The 25,707-nt window shown below is 63.9% G+C and overlaps 2 protein-coding genes across 2 annotated transcripts; one reads left to right on the top strand and one right to left on the bottom strand.

The window, feature by feature from the left end:
• Positions 1-551: 551 nt before the first annotated feature.
• EPPK1 (epiplakin 1) lies at positions 552-23,291 on the bottom strand. Its single transcript, XM_085214583.1, is given in 4 exon segments — positions 552-8,736; positions 8,738-17,842; positions 20,733-20,803; positions 23,096-23,291. Coding segments are annotated over 2 exon segments (16,266 nt in total). The 5' UTR covers positions 17,815-17,842; positions 20,733-20,803; positions 23,096-23,291; the 3' UTR covers positions 552-1,547.
• A 665-nt stretch (positions 23,292-23,956) lies between these two features.
• Positions 23,957-25,164, top strand: LOC146542090 (uncharacterized). Its single transcript, XM_085214582.1, has 3 exons — positions 23,957-24,068; positions 24,103-24,675; positions 24,713-25,164. The coding sequence occupies exons 1-3, from the start codon at positions 23,957-23,959 to the stop codon at positions 25,162-25,164; spliced, it is 1,137 nt and encodes a 378-aa protein (XP_085070708.1).
• The last annotated feature ends 543 nt before the right edge of the window (positions 25,165-25,707 follow it).

The following is a 25,707-nucleotide window of genomic DNA, read 5'->3' as shown; positions in this document are numbered from 1 at the left end:
AATCCGTGGTGCCCAGTGTGATGGCCAAAAAGGCAGCGTGTGGTCACACATCTCCCATCCTGCTCCAAATGGGGCATTTTAGGGCACTTTGGCCCAAAGCATCGTGTGGCAGGAAAGTGTGTGCCGCTCTTCTTTGTGGCTGTAGTGTGTAATTATTCACATTAATTACTGCGTGCTCTCAGCTGAGGGTGGTGAGCAGGATCACAGTGGTCCAAGTGGAGATGTTCGGGTTCCAACCCATCCCCTCCATGCCCACTCATACAATCCTACATTCAGAGTCATTAAGGTTGAATAAGACCTCCAAGACCACCAAGTCCAACCCCAACCCATCCCCACCGTGCCCACTGTTCCTGCATGCCACATCTGCTCACCTCTGGGACACCTCCAGGGATGGGGACTCCCACACATCCCTGGCGCTCCGCTGAGGTTCATTGCTACTTTCCACATCTCACCTACGTTTGTTTTCTATTGTCAGCTCCAAAGACAACAGTGAAAACTTGCTTTTCCAGAACGTAACTGGGTTAATTACAAACATCCACAAGCAGTGCATCTGAGGATTCTAAGTTTCCTTTTATTAAACAGGAGTAGAGTTATTCAGCCCAGAACTGTACAGCAGTGCCGGGGTTGCCTCCAATGTGGGAGCACGCACACGGGCTGCACCTGGAGGAGGACAGGTGAGTGAAACACAGGGAATCGCAGAGCTGAGAAATGAGGGAAGGAAGCGGCAGAGGCACAGCTCCCTCCTGCAGCTCCTTGTTGCTACCAGCACAGCCCTGGCCAGCAGTGCAACACGGCACCCACTGCTGTCTCCCAGAGGATCCCATGGAACAACTGTATGGGCGCTCTCTGAAGAGCAAGAGAACTGAAGGGAGGGGAACCAACCTCGGTGATGGTGATGCTATGAAAGTAAGTACCAAGTGACTGCAGTGTGCGAAGCAACCAGCACTCAGCTGAGAGAGGAAGTGGTCCAGAGACCCCCGGGGAAACAGGATGGGCTGAGGCAGTGAGAGGAAGCTCAGCGAGCCCCTCCAGGAGCAGCCAACGTAAGCACGATGCTGTGCCTGCGTGGAAGCGTCGGATGTGCAAACCTAAAACTGTGTCAGTGCCACCGAGATGGGTGCAAACATGTTCAGTGCGAAAAGAATACACATGAGATGGGAAACAAAAATTCAGTTCTCACGTCAGCTAATACTGTAAGAGATTTTTGTCCATATAAGAAGAAAGCATACAGTATACTGCACATAAACGACCGGAGATAAGCCAGGCTGATTCATGAATTCCAGGAAGGTAATAAAAGAAAAAGGATTAGACGCTATAACGTAATGCATCACTGAGTCACTTGAAACCCATATTTCATGCCTGAGTACTGTGAAAAAATGAAAGCGAAGGAGGAAATACTGAAAGTGCCCGCAGGAGAATAAGAATAACAAGGTAAGTCAGTGAGAAAAAAAAAGGGAGAAAAAAATGCAAGAAGTAAAGCAAGTAGGAACAGACGGAAAATTGTTCACCAAGGTAAGAACAGAGAAAAAAACAAACAATAATGATGATTACTTAGCAAAAATCTTAAGGAAATGCAGCCCCGTGTCCGGGTCGGGCACGCAGCGGCGCAGGAGCTGCATGTAGGTGAGGTTCTCGTGCGTGTTGGGGTCGAAGAAGCCCTTGGTGTCGTCGCTGGGGTCGGACAGGATGCGGTTCATCTCCTCGTCGAACAGCCCGCGCTCGTAGGCCGCCTCCACGGGGATGCGGTGGCTGTGCACGGGGTCGATGATGCCGCCGGTGGCGATCTGGGCCTCCAGCAGGCGGACGCCGTGCTCCCTGACGATCAGCTCCTTCTGCATGGCCTGGAAGAGGGAGATCTGGGCGCCGCTGTAGGGGTCGGTGTAGCCCGTGACGGCCCTCTCGGCCGACAGCAGCTTCTCGTGCAACTCGCTGCCCACCAGCCCGGAGGAGACGGCCTCGTCCACGGAGAGCTTCTGGTTTTTGACTGGGTCGATGAGGAAGCCGGTGGCCGCCTGCGCCTCCAGCAGCACCAGGGCCGTGCCCTGCCTCAGGATGCCCTTCCGCATGGCCTGGTAGATGCTCGTCTTCTCCGTCTTGGCGGGGTCGGCCTTGGAGGGCACCAGCACGCCGGCGATGCAGCCCGTGCCGTCCAGGTAGCGCTTGACGGAGGCCATCTGCGTCACCTGCTCCACCGTCTTGGAGCCCTGGACCAGGTCGGCCAGCGTGTCCTTGTCGATGATGCCCGAGTCCAGCAGGTCCGAGGCGGTCACCTGCCGCCTGAGGCCCCGGAACGTCACCTTGCTGCTCCGCTCCACCGCCTCCTGGACCAGGAGGGCGAGCAGGTTGGCCAGCTGGTCCAGCGTCAGGCTGCCGTCGCGGGCCTTCCCCAGCAGCTCGCGCCTCTTGGCCTCGGAGACGTACTTGGAGAAGAGCAGCTCCCACAGGGAGACCTTCCTGCCGTGGAAGTCGCCGCCCGACACCTCGACGCAGCGCGACGACAGGGCCCGCTCCAACTCCAGCTCCAGCTCCAGCTCCAGCTCCACGGCCGCGTCCGAGTCCGCGTGGCGCTCGCCGTCCTGCCGGGAGCTGCCGGCATCGCCGCTGTGGGCCGCAGGCGGGGCCTCCTGCTGCGTCGTCTCCTGGCCGGAGGCGGCACGGCCCTGTCCCGCGGCCCCGGTGACGACGGCGGTGAGAAGGGCGGTCATGTTGGAGATGCTCAGCGTGCCCGCCTTGTACTCGCGCAGGAGGTCCTGGCGCCGGCGGTCGGGGACGTAGCGAGAGAAGAGGAGCTCCCAGAGGGTGACGCTCTGGCCCTGGAAGAGCCCCGCGCTGACGCTGGTGCGGGCGGTCTGCAGGGCTCTGCGGGCGTCCTCGCTCAGCTGGTAGAGCACCGAGCCCTTGTCCATCAGCTGCAGCATCAGCAGCCCCGTGTCCGGGTCGGGCACGCAGCGGCGCAGGAGCTGCATGTAGGTGAGGTTCTCGTGCGTGTTGGGGTCGAAGAAGCCCTTGGTGTCGTCGCTGGGGTCGGACAGGATGCGGTTCATCTCCTCGTCGAACAGCCCGCGCTTGTAGGCGGCCTCGACGGGGATGCGGTGGCTGTGCACGGGGTCGATGATGCCGCCGGTGGCGATCTGGGCCTCCAGCAGGCGGACGCCATGCTCCCTGACGATCAGCTCCTTCTGCATGGCCTGGAAGAGGGAGATCTGGGCGCCGCTGTAGGGGTCGGTGTAGCCCGTGACGGCCCTCTCGGCCGACAGCAGCTTCTCGTGCAGCTCGCTGCCCACCAGCCCGGAGGAGACGGCCTCGTCCACGGAGAGCTTCTGGTTGGTGAGCGGGTCGATGAGGAAGCCGGTGGCCGCCTGCGCCTCCAGCAGCACCAGGGCCGTGCCCTGCCTCAGGATGCCCTTCCGCATGGCCTGGTAGATGCTCGTCTTCTCCGTCTTGGCGGGGTCAGCCATGGAGGGCACCAGCACGCCAGCAATGCAGCCCGTGCCGTCCAGGTAGCGCTTGACGGAGGCCATCTGCGTCACCTGCTCCACCGTCTTGGAGCCCTGGACCAGGTCGGCCAGCGTGTCCTTGTCGATGATGCCCGAGTCCAGCAGGTCCGAGGCGGTCACCTGCCGCCTGAGGCCCCGGAACGTCACCTTGCTGCTCCGCTCCACCGCCTCCTGGACCAGGAGGGCGAGCAGGTTGGCCAGCTGGTCCAGCGTCAGGCTGCCGTCGCGGGCCTTCCCCAGCAGCTCGCGCCTCTTGGCCTCGGAGACGTACTTGGAGAAGAGCAGCTCCCACAGGGAGACCTTCCTGCCGTGGAAGTCGCCGCCCGACACCTCGACGCAGCGCGACGACAGGGCCCGCTCCAGCTCCAGCTCCAGCTCCAGCTCCAGCTCCACGGCCGCGTCCGAGTCCGCGTGGCGCTCGCCGTCCTGCCAGGAGCTGCCGGCATCGCCGCTGTGGGCCGCAGGCGGGGCCTCCTGCTGCGTCGTCTCCTGGCCGGAGGCGGCACGGCCCCGTCCCGCGGCCCCGGTGACGACGGCGGTGAGAAGGGCGGTCATGTCGGAGATGCTCAGCGTGCCCGCCTTGTACTCGCGCAGGAGGTCCTGGCGCCGGCGGTCGGGGACGTAGCGAGAGAAGAGGAGCTCCCAGAGGGTGACGCTCTGGCCCTGGAAGAGCCCCGCGCTGACGCTGGTGCGGGCGGTCTGCAGGGCTCTGCGGGCGTCCTCGCTCAGCTGGTAGAGCACCGAGCCCTTGTCCATCAGCTGCAGCATCAGCAGCCCCGTGTCCGGGTCGGGCACGCAGCGGCGCAGGAGCTGCATGTAGGTGAGGTTCTCGTGCGTGTTGGGGTCGAAGAAGCCCTTGGTGTCGTCGCTGGGGTCGGACAGGATGCGGTTCATCTCCTCGTCGAACAGCCCGCGCTCGTAGGCCGCCTCCACGGGGATGCGGTGGCTGTGCACGGGGTCGATGATGCCGCCGGTGGCGATCTGGGCCTCCAGCAGGCGGATGCCGTGCTCCCTGACGATCAGCTCCTTCTGCATGGCCTGGAAGAGGGAGATCTGGGTGCCGCTGTAGGGGTCGGTGTAGCCCGTGACGGCCCTCTCGGCCGACAGCAGCTTCTCGTGCAGCTCGCTGCCCACCAGCCCGGAGGAGACGGCCTCGTCCACGGAGAGCTTCTGGTTGGTGAACGGGTCGACGAGGAAGCCGGTGGCCGCCTGCGCCTCCAGCAGCACCAGGGCCGTGCCCTGCCTCAGGATGCCCTTCCGCATGGCCTGGTAGATGCTCGTCTTCTCCGTCTTGGCGGGGTCGGCCTTGGAGGGCACCAGCACGCCGGCGATGCAGCCCGTGCCGTCCAGGTAGCGCTTGACGGAGGCCATCTGCGTCACCTGCTCCACCGTCTTGGAGCCCTGGACCAGGTCGGCCAGCGTGTCCTTGTCGATGATGCCCGAGTCCAGCAGGTCCGAGGCGGTCACCTGCCGCCTGAGGCCCCGGAACGTCACCTTGCTGCTCCGCTCCACCGCCTCCTGGACCAGGAGGGCGAGCAGGTTGGCCAGCTGGTCCAGCGTCAGGCTGCCGTCGCGGGCCTTCCCCAGCAGCTCGCGCCTCTTGGCCTCGGAGACGTACTTGGAGAAGAGCAGCTCCCACAGGGAGACCTTCCTGCCGTGGAAGTCGCCGCCCGACACCTCGACGCAGCGCAACGACAGGGCCCGCTCCAGCTCCAGCTCCAGCTCCAGCTCCAGCTCCACGGCCGCGTCCGAGTCCGCGTGGCGCTCGCCGTCCTGCCGGGAGCTGCCGGCATCACCGCTGTGGGCCGCAGGCGGGGCCTCCTGCTGTGTCGTCTCCTGGCCGGAGGCGGCACGGCCCCGTCCCGCGGCCCCGGTGACAACGGCGGTGAGAAGGGCGGTCATGTCGGAGATGCTCAGCGTGCCCGCCTTGTACTTGCGCAGGAGGTCCTGGCGCCGGCGGTCGGGGACGTAGCGAGAGAAGAGGAGCTCCCAGAGGGTGACGCTCTGGCCCTGGAAGAGCCCCGCGCTGACGCTGGTGCGGGCGGTCTGCAGGGCTCTGCGGGCGTCCTCGCTCAGCTGGTAGAGCACCGAGCCCTTGTCCATCAGCTGCAGCATCAGCAGCCCCGTGTCCGGGTCGGGCACGCAGCGGCGCAGGAGCTGCATGTAGGTGAGGTTCTCGTGCGTGTTGGGGTCGAAGAAGCCCTTGGTGTCGTCGCTGGGGTCGGACAGGACGCGGCTCATCTCGTCGTCAAAGAGCCCGCGCTGGTAGGCGGCCTCGACGGGCATGCGGTGGCTGTGCACGGGGTCGATGATGCCGCCGGTGGCAATCTGGGCCTCCAGCAGGCGGACGCCGTGCTCCCTGACGATCAGCTCCTTCTGCATGGCCTGGAAGAGGGAGATCTGGGCGCCGCTGTAGGGGTCGGTGTAGCCCGTGACAGCCCTCTCGGCCGACAGCAGCTTCTCGTGCAGCTCGCTGCCCACCAGCCCGGAGGAGACGGCCTCGTCCACGGAGAGCTTCTGGTTCTTTACTGGGTCGATGATGAAGCCGGTGGCCGCCTGCGCCTCCAGCAGCACCAGGGCCGTGCCCTGCCTCAGGATGCCCTTCCGCATGGCCTGGTAGATGCTCGTCTTCTCCGTCTTGGCGGGGTCGGCCTTGGAGGGCACCAGCACGCCGGCGATGCAGCCCGTGCCGTCCAGGTAGCGCTTGACGGAGGCCATCTGCGTCACCTGCTCCACCGTCTTGGAGCCCTGGACCAGGTCGGCCAGCGTGTCCTTGTCGATGATGCCCGAGTCCAGCAGGTCCGAGGCGGTCACCTGCCGCCTGAGGCCCCGGAACGTCACCTTGCTGCTCCGCTCCACCGCCTCCTGGACCAGGAGGGCGAGCAGGTTGGCCAGCTGGTCCAGCGTCAGGCTGCCGTCGCGGGCCTTCCCCAGCAGCTCGCGCCTCTTGGCCTCGGAGACGTACTTGGAGAAGAGCAGCTCCCACAGGGAGACCTTCCTGCCGTGGAAGTCGCCGCCCGACACCTCGACGCAGCGCAACGACAGGGCCCGCTCCAGCTCCAGCTCCAGCTCCAGCTCCACGGCCGAGTCCGAGTCCGCGTGGCGCTCGCCGTCCTGCCGGGAGCTGCCGGCATCACCGCTGTGGGCCTCAGGCGGGGCCTCCTGCTGCGTCGTCTCCTGGCCGGAGGCGGCACGGCCCCGTCCCGCGGCCCCGGTGACGACGGCGGTGAGAAGGGCGGTCATGTCGGAGATGCTCAGCGTGCCCGCCTTGTACTCGCGCAGGAGGTCCTGGCGCCGGCGGTCGGGGACGTAGCGAGAGAAGAGGAGCTCCCAGAGGGTGACGCTCTGGCCCTGGAAGAGCCCCGCGCTGACGCTGGTGCGGGCGGTCTGCAGGGCTCTGCGGGCGTCCTCGCTCAGCTGGTAGAGCACCGAGCCCTTGTCCATCAGCTGCAGCATCAGCAGCCCCGTGTCCGGGTCGGGCACGCAGCGGCGCAGGAGCTGCATGTAGGTGAGGTTCTCGTGCGTGTTGGGGTCGAAGAAGCCCTTGGTGTCGTCGCTGGGGTCGGACAGGACGCGGCTCATCTCCTCGTCGAACAGCCCGCGCTCGTAGGCCGCCTCCACGGGGATGCGGTGGCTGTGCACGGGGTCGATGATGCCGCCGGTGGCGATCTGGGCCTCCAGCAGGCGGACGCCGTGCTCCCTGACGATCAGCTCCTTCTGCATGGCCTGGAAGAGGGAGATCTGGGCGCCGCTGTAGGGGTCGGTGTAGCCCGTGACGGCCCTCTCGGCCGACAGCAGCTTCTCGTGCAGCTCGCTGCCCACCAGCCCGGAGGAGACGGCCTCGTCCACGGAGAGCTTCTGGTTGGTGAGCGGGTCGACGAGGAAGCCGGTGGCCGCCTGCGCCTCCAGCAGCACCAGGGCCGTGCCCTGCCTCAGGATGCCCTTCCGCATGGCCTGGTAGATGCTCGTCTTCTCCGTCTTGGCGGGGTCGGCCTTGGAGGGCACCAGCACGCCGGCGATGCAGCCCGTGCCGTCCAGGTAGCGCTTGACGGAGGCCATCTGCGTCACCTGCTCCACCGTCTTGGAGCCCTGGACCAGGTCGGCCAGCGTGTCCTTGTCGATGATGCCCGAGTCCAGCAGGTCCGAGGCGGTCACCTGCCGCCTGAGGCCCCGGAACGTCACCTTGCTGCTCCGCTCCACCGCCTCCTGGACCAGGAGGGCGAGCAGGTTGGCCAGCTGGTCCAGCGTCAGGCTGCCGTCGCGGGCCTTCCCCTTGTATTTTTTCAGCAGCTCGCGCCTCTTGGCCTCGGAGACGTACTTGGAGAAGAGCAGCTCCCACAGGGAGACCTTCCTGCCGTGGAAGTCGCCGCCCGACACCTCGACGCTGCGCGACGACATGCAGGGCTCTGCGGGCGTCCTCGCTCAGCTGGTAGAGCACCGAGCCCTTGTCCATCAGCTGCAGCATCAGCAGCCCCGTGTCCGGTCGGGCACGCAGCGGCGCAGGAGCTGCATGTAGGTGAGGTTCTCGTGCGTGTTGGGGTCGAAGAAGCCCTTGGTGTCGTCGCTGGGGTCGGACAGGATGCGGTTCATCTCCTCGTCGAACAGCCCGCGCTCGTAGGCCGCCTCCACGGGGATGCGGTGGCTGTGCACGGGGTCGATGATGCCGCCGGTGGCGATCTGGGCCTCCAGCAGGCGGATGCCGTGCTCCCTGACGATCAGCTCCTTCTGCATGGCCTGGAAGAGGGAGATCTGGGCGCCGCTGTAGGGGTCGGTGTAGCCCGTGACGGCCCTCTCAGCCGACAGCAGCTTCTCGTGCAGCTCGCTGCCCACCAGCCCGGAGGAGACGGCCTCGTCCACGGAGAGCTTCTGGTTCTTTACTGGGTCGATGATGAAGCCGGTGGCCGCCTGCGCCTCCAGCAGCACCAGGGCCGTGCCCTGCCTCAGGATGCCCTTCCGCATGGCCTGGTAGATGCTCGTCTTCTCCGTCTTGGCGGGGTCGGCCTTGGAGGGCACCAGCACGCCGGCGATGCAGCCCGTGCCGTCCAGGTAGCGCTTGACGGAGGCCATCTGCGTCACCTGCTTGGCCAGCTGGTCCAGCGTCAGGCTGCCGTCGCGGGCCTTCCCCAGCAGCTCGCGCCTCTTGGCCTCGGAGACGTACTTGGAGAAGAGCAGCTCCCACAGGGAGACCTTCCTGCCGTGGAAGTCGCCGCCCGACACCTCGAGGGCCTCCTGCTGCGTCGTCTCCTCCGGTGACGACGGCGGTGAGAAGGGCGGTCATGTCGGAGATGCTCAGCATGCCCGCCTTGTACTTGAGCAGGAGGTCCTGGCGCCGGCGGTCGGGGATGTAGCGAGAGAAGAGGAGCTCCCAGAGGGTGACGCTCTGGCCCTGGAAGAGCCCCGCGCTGACGCTGGTGCGGGCGGTCTGCAGGGCTCTGCGGGCGTCCTCGCTCAGCTGGTAGAGCACCGAGCCCTTGTCCATCAGCTGCAGCATCAGCAGCCCCGTGTCCGGGTCGGGCACGCAGCGGCGCAGGAGCTGCATGTAGGTGAGGTTCTCGTGCGTGTTGGGGTCGAAGAAGCCCTTGGTGTCGTCGCTGGGGTCAGACAGGACGCGGCTCATCTCGCGGTCAAAGAGCCCGCGCTGGTAGGCGGCCTCGACGGGCAGGCGGTGGCTGTGCACGGGGTCGATGATGCCGCCGGTGGCGATCTGGGCCTCCAGCAGGCGGATGCCGTGCTCCCTGACGATCAGCTCCTTCTGCATGGCCTGGAAGAGGGAGATCTGGGCGCCGCTGTAGGGGTCGGTGTAGCCCGTGACGGCCCTCTCGGCCGACAGCAGCTTCTCGTGCAGCTCGCTGCCCACCAGCCCGGAGGAGACGGCCTCGTCCACGGAGAGCTTCTGGTTGGTGAGCGGGTCAATGAGGAAGCCGGTGGCCGCCTGCGCCTCCAGCAGCACCAGGGCCGTGCCCTGCCTCAGGATGCCCTTCCGCATGGCCTGGTAGATGCTCGTCTTCTCCGTCTTGGCGGGGTCGGCCTTGGAGGGCACCAGCACGCCGGCGATGCAGCCCGTGCCGTCCAGGTAGCGCTTGACGGAGGCCATCTGCGTCACCTGCTCCACCGTCTTGGAGCCCTGGACCAGGTCGGCCAGCGTGTCCTTGTCGATGATGCCCGAGTCCAGCAGGTCCGAGGCGGTCACCTGCCGCCTGAGGCCCCGGAACGTCACCTTGCTGCTCCGCTCCACCGCCTCCTGGACCAGGAGGGCGAGCAGGTTGGCCAGCTGGTCCAGCGTCAGGCTGCCGTCGCGGGCCTTCCCCAGCAGCTCGCGCCTCTTGGCCTCGGAGACGTACTTGGAGAAGAGCAGCTCCCACAGGGAGACCTTCCTGCCGTGGAAGTCGCCGCCTGACACCTCGACGCAGCGCGACGACAGGGCCCGCTCCAGCTCCAGCTCCAGCTCCAGCTCCACGGCCGCGTCCGAGTTCACGTGTCGCTCGCCTTCCTGCCGGGAGCTGCCGGCATCGCCGCTGTGGGCCGCAGTCGGGGCCTCCTGCTGCGTCGTCTCCTGGCCGGAGGCAGCATGGCCCCGTCCCGCGGCCCCGGTGACGACGGCGGTGAGAAGGGCGGTCATGTCGGAGATGCTCAGCGTGCCCGCCTTGTACTTGCGCAGGAGGTCCTGGCGCTGGCGGTCGGGGACGTAGCGAGAGAAGAGGAGCTCCCAGAGGGTGACGCTCTGGCCCTGGAAGAGCCCCGCGCTGACGCTGGTGCGGGCGGTCTGCAGGGCTCTGCGGGCGTCCTCGCTCAGCTGGTAGAGCACCGAGCCCTTGTCCATCAGCTGCAGCATCAGCAGCCCCGTGTCCGGGTCGGGCACGCAGCGGCGCAGGAGCTGCATGTAGGTGAGGTTCTCGTGCGTGTTGGGGTCGAAGAAGCCCTTGGTGTCGTCGCTGGGGTCGGACAGGACACGGCTCATCTCGCGGTCAAAGTAGCCCCGCTGGTAGGCGGCCTCGACGGGCAGGCGATGGCTGTGCACGGGGTCGATGATGCCGCCGGTGGCGATCTGGGCCTCCAGCAGGCGGACGCCGTGCTCCCTGACGATCAGCTCCTTCTGCATGGCCTGGAAGAGGGACATCTTCTGTCCCGTGCACGGGTGGCTGTATCCCGTCACTGCTTTTTCTGCACAGACCAGTTTCTTCTGCAGCTCGCTGCCCACCAGCCCGGAGGAGACGGCCTCGTCCACGGAGAGCTTCTGGTTCTTTACTGGGTCGATGATGAAGCCGGTGGCCGCCTGCGCCTCCAGCAGCACCAGGGCCGTCCCCGGCCTCAGGATGCCCTTCCACATGGCCTGGTAGATGCTCATCTTCTCCATCTTGGCGGGGTCGGCCTTGGAGGGCACCAGCACGCCGGCGATGCTGCCCGTTCCCTCGAGGTATCGTCTCACATTCTCCTTCTGTGCTATTTCTTCTGCAGTCTCTTTTCCTTCCTTGAGTTTTTGCATGGTTTCTTCCGTTATTATCTGTGCACTGAGAAGTTCTGACGCTGTTATTTGTTGTCTGATGCCTTGGAACCAAACGTCGCTTCTGTGTTGCTCTTTCTCTCTGATGATGTTCAATATGATGTCGATGATCCTCTGTACGATGTGGTGGGATTCCTCCTTGTATTTTTTCACGAGTTCTTTCCTTTTCTCTTCTGTGATGTACTCAGAGCACAGAAGTTCCCACAGCGATAATTCGCTGCCTTTGTATTTCCCAACGGACACCTCTACCTTTGTGGACATCAACGCTTTCTTTGTTTGCTCATCGATGTAGAAATAGTCCTCTTCTTTCTCCAGGACCGGCAGCAGGAACAGTCCTGTGTCCGTGTCTCTGGAACACCGTTTCAGGAGCTGACTGTAGCTGCTTTTCTCGTGGACATTTGGGTCTATAAATCCTTTGCTGCCATGGTCGGGATCAGAAAGCAGGAGGAACGTGTCCCCGTCCAGGTGGCCACGCCGGTAGGCCACCTCCACAGGCAGGCGGTGGCTGTGCACGGGGTCAATGATGCCACCTGTGGCGATCTGTGCCTCCAGCAGACGGATGCCGTGCTCCTTGGCTGCTACCTTACTCCTTATGGCCTGGAATAGGGAGATCTTAGTGCCTAGCTGGGGATCTGTGTATCCTGTCACGGCTCTCTCTGCAGACAGCAGCTTCTCGTGCAGCTCCCTGCCCACCAGCCCGGATGAGACGGCCTCGTCCACGGAGAGCTTCTGGTTGGTGACTGGGTCAATGAGGAAGCCGGTGGCCGCCTGCGCCTCCAGCAGCCCCAGCGCACACTGCTCGGAGAGGAGCCCCCTCTCCAGTGCCTGGTAGATGCTCATCCTCTCTTTCCTCGATGGCAGCAGCACTCCGGCGATGCACCCGGTGCCATCCAGGTACCTTCTGACTGCGTCCTTCTTGGTGAGGCTGTCAAGTGTCAGGCTCCCATCCTGCAGCTGCTCCAGAGTCCTCTTGTCGATTATCTCCGAGTTGAACAGCTCTGACACCGACACCTCGCCCCGCAGCCCTTTAACCTTGAGGGCTTCTCCTTTTTGCTCTGTTTCCTCAATTACTTTGAGGATGAGAGTTATAAGGTCTTCCAGAGTAAGAGTCTTGCATTTGTATTGCTTTAACAGTTCTTTTCTTTTCTGCTCAGAGATATAGTGAGAGTAGAGAATCTCCCAGACAGACACGGTTTGGTCCTTGAATCTTCCAACTTTCACTTGAAGAGGCTTTGACTGCAGAACCTGTCTTGTCAGTTCATCAATGTAGAAGTATTTTCCCCCTTCCTGCACAACCTGCAGCATGTACAACCCCGTCTCCGCGTCCTGAACGCACCGCTCCAGGAGCTGCATGTAGGTGAGGTTCTCGTGCGTGTTGGGGTCGAAGAAGCCCTTGGTGTCGTCGCTGGGGTCGGACAGGACGCGGTTCATCTCCTCGTCGAACAGCCCGCGCTTGTAGGCCACCTCGACGGGGATGCGGTGGCTGTGCACGGGGTCGATGATGCCGCCGGTGGCGATCTGGGCCTCCAGCAGGCGGACGCCGTGGCTCTTCACGATCAGCCCTTGGTTCATGGCTTCGAAGAGGGACATGGGTGCTTTTGTGTAGGGGTCAACGTAGCCCGTCACAGCTCTTTCTGCAGAGAGCAGCTTTTCATAAACCTCCACTCCAACGAGTCCAGCCTTCAGCGCCTCCTCCACTGAGAATTTCTTGTTTTTCTCCGGGTCGATGATGAAGCCGGTGGCCGCCTGCGCCTCCAGCAGCACCAGCGCCGTGCCCGGCCTCAGGATGCCCTTCCGCATGGCCTGGTAGATGCTCATCTTTTCATTGCTCGGCTGGATGAGGACCCCCGCTATGAAATTGCTGCCCTCCAGGTATATGCGGACAGAGTCCATTTTGGTGACTTCTTGGACCGTTTTCTTCCCCTGGTTGAGCTCGTCGAGGGTTTTTTTGTCTATCAGCTGGGACCGGAAGAGATCACTGGCAGACACCTTTTTCCGCAGACCTTTGAATGCAAACTTCTTGCCTTGTGCCTCGGTCTCTGTGATAATTGTGGTGACGATCGTTACGATTTCTCGCAGTGCTTCGGCATTCTCATCTTTGTACTTCTGCACCAGCTCTCTCCTTTTGCTGTCCGTGATGTACTCAGAGTTGAGGAGGTCCCAGACGGACACCGTCTGCCCTTTGAACCGCCCTACGTTGATGCAGACGGTCACAGATTTCAGCACCTCCACGGTTTGGTCATCCACGCAGAACATCGCATTTTTGGACAGAGGAAGGAGCCAGAGACCCGTCTCAGCCTCATAAACGCACCGGTCCTTCAGCTGCTGGTAGGTCACGTTTTCCTTCGTGTTTGGATCGAAGAAGATCTGGGTGCTGTCGTTCAGCTGCGCGAGGCTTTGGTTCAAGTCCTCATCGAAGAAGCCGTACCTGTATGCAGCCTGGAGTGGGAGGTGATGGTGGTGGATGGGATCGATGACCCCTCCAGTGGCCAGCTGGGCCTCCAGCAAAGGCAGAGCATCAGCCATGGGAACGAGCTCCTTCCTGACTGCCTGGCACAGGGAGATGGGGCTCCCGGTGTAGGGGTCTGTGTAGCCCACCACCGCCCTCTCTGCACGGAGCAGCGTCTCAGTGAGCTCTTCGCCAACAACGCCCGCCCGCACAGCGTCCCTCACGCTGAGTCTGCGGCTGGTGGCGGGGTCGGTGAGGAACCCCGTGGCCGCCTGAGCTTCCAGCAGCTTCAGGGCAGCCCCGGGCAGGAGGAGGTTGTTCTTCATGGCATCGTAAAAACTCATTTTCTTTTTGGACTCCTCTAGGACCACCCCAGCGATGCCGCCCGTGCCCTGCAGGTACTTCTTCACGCTGCCCACTTCAGCCACTTCCTCAGGAGTTCGGATGCCCTGAGCCAGCTCCTCAAACATCTTCTCTGTGATGATGCCGGCCTCCAGCAGCCAGACGGCAGGGACGCTGCCCTGCAGACCCCGCAGCACGATGTGGGTGCGGGCTTTCATTTCCATCTCCCCGACCAGCCCAAGCACCAGCGCAATCAGCTGCTGCAGCGTCATTTCCTTTGCACGGAACCTCTCCACGAAGCCCCTGCGCTGCTCTTCGGTGAAGTACCCGGAGTGGATGAGCGCCCAGAGGGAGACTCCTTTCTCCTTCACCACGGTTTCCTGGAAGAGCTGCTGGATTTGCTCGTCCGTGTAGGCAGGAGCGGCCGTCTGCAGCAGAGGCAGCAGATGGAAGCCAGACTCCTCGTCCTTCTGGCAGCGCTGGATGAGCTCGGCGTAGCTCACGTTCTCCTTGCTGTCTGGGACGCAGAAGGCTCTGTTGCTGTCGCTGGGCTCAGAAAGGGCTCTGCTTGTGTCCTCATCCAGGCACCCGCGCTTCTGGGCAGCCTCGATGGGGACGTGGTGGCCACACGTTGGGTCGATGATGCCTCCGGTCGCCATCTGCACCTCCATCAGCTGCATGGCCTGCTTGTCCGCAATCAGACCCTTCTTCATGGCCTGGAAGAGGGGTATCTTCCTGCCCGTGAAGGGGTCTTTGTAGCCCGACACTGCCCCTTCTGCTTGCTGCAGCTTCTCGTGCACCTCCGGCCCGATGACGCCCTCCTTGACGGCCTCATCCACACGGAGCTTCTGGTTGTTCACAGGGTCGATGATGAAGCCCGTGGCAGCCTGCGCCTCCAGGAGCGGTAGGGCGACTCCGGGTACCACGATGTTCTGTTTCATGGCCTCATAGATGCTCATCCTCTGGTTGGAGGGCTGGAGCACGATGCCCCCGATGCTGCCGGAGCCGTAGAGGTACTTTCTGACCGAGTCCATGCGCAGGACTTCCTCGGGGCTGACGGACCCCTCCAGCACCTCCTCCAGCAGGGTCCTGTCAATGATGCCCGTCTCCATCAGGTGGTACGCGCTGACACTGCCCCTCAGGGCCGGGAACTTGATGGGGGCCCACTTCTTCATCTCCTCCTCCAGCATGGCCCGGATCTGCTCCAGGCTGAGCTTCTTCAGCCGGTAGTGGTTGAAGATCTCCCGGCGCCGCCCCTCGCTGAAATACTCGGAGGTCAGCAGCTCCCACACGGAGACCCTCTCTCCGCGCAGGCGCCCGAAGCGGACGGGCAGCCAGGAGCTGCAGAACAGCTCACGTGTGGCAGCATCCACGAACTGCCGCCTCCCGCTGTTCAGGGGGAGCAGGCAGAGACCGCTGCCCGGCTCCGTCACGCACTTCTCCTTCAGCTGCAGGTAGGTGAGGTTCTCCTCCGTGTTGGGGTCGAAGAAGCCCTTGGTGTCGTCGCTGGGGTCGGACAGGATGACGGTCATCTTCTTGTCCAGGTAGCCGCGCTTGTAGGCCGCCTCCACGGGGATGCGGTGGCTGTGCACGGGGTCGATGATGCCGCCGGTGGCGATCTGGGCCTCCAGCAGGCGGACGCCGTGCTCCCTGACGATCAGCTCCTTCTGCATGGCCTGGAACAGCGAGATCTTGTCCCCTGAGCAGGGGTCTCGGTACCCGGTGACGCATTTCTCTGCTGACAGCAGCTTGTCGTAGACGTCGGGGCCGATGACGTTTGCCCTTAAGGCCTCATCCACAGAGTAACGTTTGTTGGCCGTCGGGTCGATGACGAAGCCGGTGGCCGCCTGCGCCTCCAGGAGGATCAGCGATGTCCCTGGCCTCAGGAGCCCCTTCCTCTTGGCCTGGTAGATGCTGATCTTCTCCTGCGATTCGGGAAGCAGCAGCCCAGCAATGCTCCCCGTCCCTTCCAGGTACTTCCTGACCGTGTCCATGCCCACTACTTCCTTGGCTGATGTTTCCCCCTCCTTCAGTTTCTTGAACAGATCCTTGTTGATGATCTCGGAGCTCAGGAGCTGGTCGGCGGTCACGCGTCCCCTCAGCCCTTCAAAGGTGATGTTGGCCGCGGAAGCCATTTCCTCAACAGCGGCACGGACGGCCTTGGCCACCTCCTGCATGGAGAGCGCTCCCTCCAGGTACTGCCGGGCAAGGGCGGCTCTTTGCTCGCTCTGGATGTAGTCAGAGAAAAGGAGCTTCCAGAGAGACACCGACTTTCCTTTGAACTTGCCTACAGCCACGGGCACCTTCGTGTTCTCCAGAGCCGTTTGGGTGCTGCGGTCGAGGAAGAGGCGCCTTCCTTCGGTTCCGTCACCGAGCGGCAGCAGCAGGAGCCCGGTGCTGGGGTCGGTGACGCACTGCGCCAGCAGCTCTGCGTAGCTCAGCTTCTCCTGGGAGCTGGGGTGGAAGAACCCTTTGCATTCCTCGGTGGGATTGGCGAGGAGCTGCCGGCTGCTCTCATCCAGGTACCCCCAGCGGCACGCGGTCTCGGCGGGGACGCGGAGGTGCCGACCCGGAGCGATGACACCGCCCGTGGCCATCTGAGCCTCCAGGAGGTGGAGGCCGTGGTCCCTGGGGACGAAGCCCTTGCTCATGGCTTGGAACAGGGACAGCATCTCCCCGGTGCAGGGGTCCCTGTAGCCGCTGATGGACCTCTCTGCTGAAGACAGTTTCTCGTGCAGCTCCGGGCCGACGAGGCCGCTCCTGACGGCCTCGTCCACGGAGAAGCTCCTGTTCTGGACGGGGTCGATCAGGCTGCCGGTGGAGGCTTGCACCTGCAGCAGCGCCAGCGCAGCGCCGGGCAGCAGGAGGTGCTCCCGCAGTGCCTGGTAAAGGCTCCTCCGCTCCCCGGAGGGCAGAACCACGCCGGCCACGCTCCTTGCGCCGCGCAGGAACCGCTGCACCGCGTCGTCCTCTGCCACCTCCCGGGCCGACAGCTTCCCCTCCTGCAGAGCCCTGAGCACGTCGGGGCTGATGATGCCGGCGTCCCGCAGCTCCGTGCCGCTCACTCGCCCTCCCAGCCCCGCAAACGTGAGCTGCAGGGGCAGGAGGAGGAACCCCGAGGCCGGATCCACCGCGCATCGCCCCCTCAGCTCCGCATAGCTGACCCTCTCCATGCTGTTGGGGTCGAGGAACCCTTTGCTCTCCTCGCTGCCGTCAGACAGGAGCTGCCCCGTCTCCTCATCCAGGAGCCCCTTCTCGCAGGCAGCTTCTGCCCGGAGCCGCCCGCCGGTGGCCAGATCGATGAGGCCCCCGGTTGCCAACTGGGCCTCCAGCAGCCGCAGGCCCTGCTCCCTCCCGAGCAGCTCCTTCTGCAGTGCCTGGAACAGAGGGATCTGCTCCTCCGTGTAGGGGTCCGTGAAGCCAACAGCTGCTCTCTCGGCAGCCAGCAGCCTCTCCTTCAGCTCCAGCCCCACCAGCCCCCTCTGCACGGCCTCTGCCACGGACACGTGTGACTTCTGCCCCACATCAGCAATGCCACCCGTGGCCGCCTGCGCCTCGAGGAGAAGCAGCGCCGGCTCCAGGCTCAGCAGATGCTCTCTGGTGGCATCATAAAAGCTCATCATCTTCTTCATAGCCTCCACGTACACGCCGGCGATGCTGCCAGCTGTGCCGCTGCTGCGCACTGCCGCTGCATCCCTGACAGCTGCCGCCAAGGGTGATCCTCCAGGCTGCACTGCTGCCACATCCCTGCCAGCTGCACCATCAAGGTGCATCGCTGCTGCATCCCTGCCAGCTGCTGCCTTCTGCTTACCTGGCAGAGCATCCCGGCACTTTGCTCCTGGCGCGTCCCTGTGCTCACTGTGACCATTCATTGCTGCCCCGTTCATCGCTGCCCCGTTCATTGCTGCCCCATTCATCGCTGCCCCGTTCATCGCTGCCCCATTCATTGCTGCCCCGTTCACTGCTGCCCCATTCATCGCTGCCCCATTCATCGCTGCCCCGTTCAGCACTGCCTTGCTCGCCATCCTCCTGCCGTGTCCCGTTCACAGCAATCTATTGAGAGGGGAGAGGATGGGGAAAATCAGGGAGAAATCCGCTTTTCTATGCTTTGCAAGCTACATGTGGGGAAGAAAAAAAGTATCTCGTGGGCAGCGAGGGTGAGCAGCCATGGGCTGCCCAGAGGGGCTGTGGATCCCCGTCCATCCCTGGAGGTGTTCAAGGCCAGGTTAGATGGGGCCCTGGGCAGCCTGGGCTGCTGTGAGATGTGGAGGTTGGTGGCCCTGCATTGGTGGGGGGTTGGAGCTTCGTGATCCTTGGGGTCCCTTCCAACCCAACCATTCTGTCATTCTGTGATTCACTGTGTGTCTCCCTGGTGCACAGAGCTGGAGCCGCTGCAGGCACACCTCTGCTGCTCCCTGAGCTGCAGCGCTGGCTCCGTGCAGGATGCACACGGATGTGATGCTGTGCAGAGAGCTCAGGGCTGCACCTGAGGGCACCGGGGTGAGGTGGGCAAAGCCCCAAGAAGGCACGGAGAAGCGGGTGAGCGCTGCAGACCCTTCTGGAGGTGTGGGAACTGCTGACCTCAGGTGTTTTTGGAGAGCTGCTGGGTGTGCAGGGGCCGCCAAAGCAACAGGAGGCGGCTGAGCACCGCGCTGTGCAAACCAGAGGGAACGACTTTAAAGTGACAGAGGGGAGAATGGGATCAGATGTGGGGGGGGAATCCCTTCCCCAGAGCCATGGGTGTCCCACCCCTGGAGGTGTCTGAGGCTGTGGATGGGGCCCTGAGCTGGTGGGGGTCACCCAGCGCATCGCAGGGCTGGGGCTGAGCTCTGGGGGCTCCTTTCCAACCCGGCCGCGCTGCAGTTCTGCGATTGTGAAGGACGCTTCCAACCCAACCATGGCACGGCTCTGTGTTCCGTGGTGATGTGGGGGCTGTGCGGAGCTGCGGGGCCTCAGGACGGCTCCTCACAGCCCCCCCGGCGGGGGGCAGCCCTGCGGCACGGGGCTGCGACGCCGCAGCAGGATGGCAATGCGAGGCACCAAACGCTGCAGCGCCGCAGCTGCACCGAGGTGAGGGCTGAGCGGCAGCCGTGCGCGGGTCCCACCCTCGGCTCACAGCCCTGCCTGGCGCCAGCAGAGCAAACAGCAGCAATGCAGGCGGTGCAGCTGTGGGCATGCAGGCTCGGGGAGCCCCACGTGCACCTTGAGCAGAGCGGGCACCGGAGGGCTTCGCACAGCCTGAACCCACCCTGCTGTGGGCTCAGAAACCATCTCTGATTCTCTGATTTTATGCTTCCATAGCCCCAGACGTTCAGCCCAGAGCGGGGCAGTGCTCAGGTTTGGCACAAAGCCTCCGCGGGGCCGGCAGGAAAGGAGGCTCGCAGCTCAGCAGCCCTCTGAGGCACAGGGAGGAGGCGATGGGGTGGAGAATGGGGGGGCGGGGGAGGCACGAGGAGGAGGCAGTGGGGTGAGGGGGGAGGGAGGGATGCTGCTCCCTTCCATTGCACGGCGTCAGCCCCACGGAAACTGTGAGTAAGGTGAGCTCTGGGCAGGGCGGCTCCTGGCTGCGCTCCAGGTGCTCCTCAGCGCTGCGCAGCACAACACTGCACAGCACTGCACAGCACTGCACAGCACTGCACAGCTCTGCACAGCACAGCCTTGCACAGCTCTGCACAGCACTGCATGTCACAGCTCTGCACTGCACTGCACAGCACAGCAAAGCCTTGCACAGCACTGCACAGCACTGCATGTCACAGCACAGCGCTGCACAGCTCTGCATAGCAAAGCTTTGCACAGCACTGCACAGCACTGCATGGCACTGCACAGCAAAGCCTTGCACAGCACTGCACAGCACTGCATGGCACAGCACAGCACAGCACAGCCCTGCACAGCCCTGCACAGCACTGCACAACCTGGCGACGGTGTGCACAGCACTGTGCATTGCTCTGTGCATTGCTCCATGCATTGCTCTGGGCATTGCTTTGGGCACTGCTCCTTGCATTGCTCTGGGCATTGCTCCATGCATTGCTCCATGCATTGCCCCATGCATTGCTTTGGGCGCTGCCCACGCACTGCTCCACTCATCGCTCCTCTCACTGCTCGATGCATTGCTCCATGCATTGCTTTGGGCACTGCCCCACGCACTGCTCCATGCATTGCTTTGGGCGCTGCCCCACGCACTGCTCCGCTCATCGCTCCTCTCACTGCTCGATGCATTGCTCCATGCATTGCTCTGGGCACCGCCCCACGCACTGCTCCGCTCATCGCTCCTCTCACTGCTCGATGCATTGCTCCAGGCATTGCTTCACACACTGCTCCTCTCTGCTCCACACGCAGCACCACCCCGCTGCTACCAGCTGCACACCTGCACACCCCCCGCAGCCCCGGCTCCGTGCACAGCCCCCCAGCCCCCCCCAGCTCCCCCAGTCCTCCCTGCCCTCCCTGCCGCGATCAGCGCGGCGCTCGGTCCCGCACGGCCACGCGTTCTCTCCCACGGGTGGGTGGGAAGGGGGGCCGGGGGGGGAAGGGGGGCCGGGATCGTCCGAGTGCGGGCAGCGCCGCTTCGGGGACGGAACGGCGGAGCTGCGGGTGGGGAGCGGGGCTGGGCGCCGCGGAGCGCCGGGCGTCGGGGCCGATGCGGGGCGTCCCTGGGAGGCGAGAATTGAGGCGGGGGGCCGCCGAGCGACCGGAGGACACCCGGAGCGCTCCGTCTCGCCGCCCCGCGGCGCCGACTGCCGTCGGTTCGGCCGTGCTGTGCGGGGTTCGCTCCGTGCCCACGCGGGACCCCCCCGCTTCTCCCCCCCGCCCCGAGCCGCCGCCCCGCGCCCGCCGCCTCCGTCCTCAGCCCGGTGCGGGCGGAGCCGCATTCCTGGCGTTCCCGGCTGCGCTCCCGCTGCCCCCGCACAGCCCCGCGGCCGCTGCTCGTCGTGCCGTCCCCGCATACCTCCCCGCGGCGCTCTCGGTTCGGGTGCGCCCTGCAGGTGCCCGCGGTCCCGAAGCCTCCGCCGCGTTTTCCTGCCCGGGATCGGGGCGCGTTTAATACCTTTCCCTTCCCCGCCCCCGCGGATGACACAACCGGCCCAACCCCGCACCTTCGGCACGCGGGCGGCGCTCCCCAAACCCCCCCCGTTCCCCCCCCCCTCCCCAAACACGTCAGGGTCCGGTGCCCCGCGCCCTTCGGGAGGACCGGCGGGGGGGGCGGGGGGGACCCTGAAAGCCCAACGTGAGCCCAACCCCGAGTGCCGAAACCGTTCGCTTAACCCCAGCTCTGACCCCGACCCCAACCCCGATCCTAATCCCGACCCTAAACCCACAGCTAACCCCAACCCTAACCCTAAACCCAACCTAATCCTAAACCCAACCTAATCCTAAACCCAAATCCAACCCGGACCCGAAACCCAACCTCATCCCTGACCCTAATCCTGACCCCCAACGTCAAACTTGATCCCAACCCCAACCTCTATCCTGACCCCAGCCAAACCCCAACCCCAATCCTGAGCCTAATCCCAACCCTAACCCCAGACCTAAGCTAAACCCCAAACCTAAATCCAACCCTAACCCCAAGCCCAGCCCTGATCCCAAACCCACACCTAACCCCAACGCCGACCCAACACTAAATCCAGCTTCAACCCAGAACTTAACCCTGACCCCTAAGCACAACCGAACTCCAACCCCAAACCTAACCCCAACCCCAGCCAAACTGCCAACCATAAACCCAACCCCAACCCCAACCCCAACCCTAAACCTGACCACCAACCCCAACACCAATCCTAACCCCAAACTCAAACCCATCTCCAACCCCAAACCCAAACCACCCTCAACCCTAACCTCATACCCAACCCCAACCCCGACCACCAACCCCAATCCCAAACCCCAACCCCAACCTTAACTCCAATTCTAACCCCCAACCCCAACCCCAATCCCAACCCTAACCCTGACCACCAACCCCATACCCAACCCCAAACCCAACCCTACCCCAACCCCAACAACAACCTCATCCCCAACCCCAACCCTGACCACCAACCCCAAACCCCAATCCCAATCTTAACTCAATCCTAACCCCCAACCCCAAACCCAAACCCAATCCCAATCCTGACCCCAACCCCAACCCCACCCCAACTCCAACCCAAACCTCATCCCCAACCCCAACTCTGACCACCAACTCCATCCCCAATCCCAACCCCAAACCCAAACCCAACCCTACCCCAACCCCAACCCCAACACTAACCTCATCCCCAACCCTGACAACCAACCCCAAACCCCAACCACAACCTTAACTCCAATCCTAACCCCCAACCCCAAACCCAACCCTGACCCCAACCCCAACACCAACCTCATCCCCAACCCCAACCCCAACCACATCCCAAACCCCATCCCCAAAACCAATCCTAACCCCAACCCCAACACCAACCCCAACCCCAAATCCAACAATAACCTCATCCCCAACCCTGACCACCAACCCCCAATCCCAACCCCAAACCAAACTCCAGTCCTACCCCCCAACCCCAACACTAACCCTGACCCCAACCCTGACCCCAACCCCAACCCCAAACCCAACCACAACCTTAACTCCAATCCTAACCCCAACCCCAAACCCAACCCTGACCACCAACCCCAACCCCAAACCCATACCCCAACCCCAACCTTAACCCAACCCCAACCCCCAACCCCAAACCCAAACCCAACCCCAACCCCAATCCCAAACCAACCCCAACCCCATCCCAACTCTAATCCAAACCTCATCCCCAACCCCAACCCTGACCACCAACCCCAACCCCAAACCCAAACCCCAACCCCAATTTTAACTCAATCCTAACCCCCAACCCCAAACCCAATCCCAACCCTGACCCCAATCCCAACCCTACCCCAACCCCAACCCAGCTCTAACCCAAACCTCATCCCCAATCCCAACTCTGACCACCAATTCCATTCCCAATCCCAACTCCAATCCCAAACTCAACCACAATCCCGACCCCAACCCCGACCCCAACCCCAACCCCATCCGTGAACAGTGCTGCCTGTGCTGGAGGTGATATCGGGTTCTGTGCGCCCCCTCCCCCCCCCCAACCCATCGGCCTCCCCCCCCCCACCCCAGCTGCTCTCCCCGCACCCCAGAAGCACCGCAGCCCCACATCCCGGCGCGTCCCCCCTCCCCCCCCCCGCCTTCCCCTCCCGCACCGCTCTGCAGTGCCCACTCGGTGCCGAATCCTCGCTCCCGGCCCCCCGTGGCCGAGCAGCGTTAGGAAGAGACCCCAAGCCCCCGCCCGCAGCGCCGTGCCCCCAGCCCGGACCCGGCCGTCGCCCCACCTGGAGGTGCCCGGAACCGGGGTCCCCCCAGCCGGGCCGCGTCCGCACCCTGAGCCGCCGCTTCGCCTCTGGGCGGTGCTGCGGGCGCTCCGGGGGCCGCCGGGCGATGCGGGTCGCGGTGCGGGGAGGGGGGGGGGGAAGCGCTGCGTTTGGGCGCAGTGTTTGTGGTGCGTGGGAGTTGTGTTGTCTGGAGGGATGCCCGTATCCAGGCACGGGATGAGGCCGTGCTGGGGCACCGAGTGGCGCAACGTGGCACGGCGTGGCTTGGCACTGCATGGCGTTGGATGGCATGGCATGGCACTGCATGGCAATGGATGGCATGGCATGGCACTGCATGGCGTTGGATGGCACAGCATGGCACGGCATGGCATTGTATGGCACAGCATGGCACTGCATGGCAATGGATGGCATGGCATGGCACTGCATGGCAATGGATGGCATGGCATGGCATGGCACAGCATGGCACTGCATGGCATTGGATGGCACAGCATGGCACTGCATGGCATTGGATGGCATGGCATGGCACTGCATGGCAAGGCATGGCATGGCATGGCACAGCATGGCACTGCATGGCATTGGATGGCACTGCATGGCACTGCATGGCACGGCATTGTATGGCACAGCATGGCACAGCATTGTATGGCACTGCATGGCACATTGTATGGCACAGCATGGCATTGGATGGCACAGCATGGCACTGCATGGCATTGGATGGCATAGCATTGTATGGCACAGCATTGTATGGCACTGCATGGCATTGTATGGCATGGCATTGGATGGCACAGCACGGCACAGCATGGCACTGCATGGCATTGGATGGCACAGCATGGCACTGCATGGCATTGTATGGCATGGCATTGTATGGCACAGCATGGCACGGCATGGCACATTGTATGGCATGGCATTGCACGGCACGGCACGGCACAGCATGGCACAGCATTGTATGGCACAGCATGGCACAGCATGGTACAGCGTGGCACAGCAAGGCACGGCATTGTATGGCACAGCATGGCACTGCATGGCACAGCACGGCATGGCATTGTATGGCACAGCACGGCACAGCACGGCACAGCATGGCACAGCACGGCACAGCATGGCACAGCATGGCACGGCATTGTATGGCACAGCATGGTACGGCATGGCACAGCACAGCTCAGCATGGCATGGCATGGCACAGCAAGGCACGGCATTGCATGGCACAGCATGGCACAGCATGGCACAGCATGGCACATTGTATGGCACAGCACGGCACAGCACAGCACGGCACGGCATTGTATGGCACAGCACGGCACAGCATGGCACAGCATTGTATGGCACAGCACGGCACAGCACAGCACGGCATGGCATTGTATGGCACAGCACGGCATGGCATGGCATTGTATGGCACAGCACGGCACAGCACAGCACGGCATGGCATTGTATGGCACAGCATGGCACAGCACGGCACAGCACGGCATTGTATGGCACAGCACGGCATGGCACAGCATTGTATGGCACAGCACGGCACAGCACGGCACGGCATGGCATTGTATGGCACAGCACGGCACAGCACGGCACAGCACAGCACGGCATGGCATTGTATGGCACAGCACGGCATGGCATTGTATGGCGCAGCACGGCACAGCACGGCACGGCACAGCATTGCATGGCACAGCACGGCACAGCACGGCACGGCAGGACATTGTGCAGCAAGGCGTGGTGCAAGCATGGAACAGCACAGCACTGCACTGCGCTGCACAGCTGAGCCGCTGCCTCCGCCCCAGGGCAGCCCGAGACGGGGGCGGTGCGGGGGGGGGGGGCAGAGCGGTGGGGTCACGCGCGCACGTGGGGGGCGCGGAGCGGCGCGGGGACCCCCGGGTTTTGCGTCCCGGTGCGGGCGGTGCGGGGCGGATTCCGTTTCCACGGCGCAGGAATGCGCTGAGCAATCGGAACCGACGGCCGCTGCCCACGCCGGGCGTGGTGGGCGCTGCGTCCCAAGGGGAGCGGGACGCTCCGGACCCCCGCCGCTGCGGCACCGGCGCTTCTCGGTTCCGTTCGATGCGGAGCGACGAGCGCGGAGGCGGCTTTAAGGGACGACGGAGTTGCGATCGGGTCGGGACCACCGGGGTCGGGTTGGGGGGGGGGGGGCACCGCAGCCGCCCCAGAGCCGGGGAGCTGCGCGGGGGGACCGAGAATCGCTCCGCGATACCGGGAGGCGGCACGGCGCCGTGCTGCAGCCGCACGGGGACACGGAGCACAAACGCGCGGTGCCACCGTAGGGCACGGCCGGAGGGCTCTGATCCACGGACCCCTAACGCCCCCCTCCCCCCCCCCTCCCCTGCAGTCCCCGTCCCAACTGCAGCGGCAGCACCGGACCTGTGGGGCGTCCTGTGGGGACCGGAATGGCATCGGGGGAGGGGATATGGGGGGCGGGTGGGGTGGGGTGGGGTGGGATGAGGTGGGATGGGATGGGATGGGATGGGATGGGATGGGATGGGATGGGATGGGATGGGATGGGATGGGATGGGATGGGATGGGATGGGATGGGATGGGGTGGGATGGGATGGGATGGGGTGGGGTGGGATGGGGTGGGATGGGATGGGATGGGATGGGATGGGATGGGATGGGATGGG

This window comes from Meleagris gallopavo, chromosome 32 (assembly GCF_905368555.1).
Source record: "Meleagris gallopavo chromosome 32, MGAL_WU_HG_1.1, whole genome shotgun sequence".
In the NCBI taxonomy this organism is placed as follows: domain Eukaryota; kingdom Metazoa; phylum Chordata; class Aves; order Galliformes; family Phasianidae; genus Meleagris; species Meleagris gallopavo.
The sequence above is the reverse complement of the archived record's forward strand: the minus strand, read 5'-3'. Positions and strand labels throughout refer to the sequence as shown.

Bases quoted from the DNA above. Each gene is read 5' to 3' on its own strand.
- LOC146542090 (XM_085214582.1), top strand. From the start codon at position 23,957: ATGGCACAGCATGGCACGGCATGGCACATTGTATGGCATGGCATTGCA. The intron at 24,069-24,102 runs GTGGCACAGCAA...TGTATGGCACAG, and splicing joins ATGGCACAGCATGGTACAGC to CATGGCACTGCATGGCACAG. The intron at 24,676-24,712 runs ATGGCACAGCAC...ATGGCGCAGCAC, and splicing joins ACAGCACGGCATGGCATTGT to GGCACAGCACGGCACGGCAC.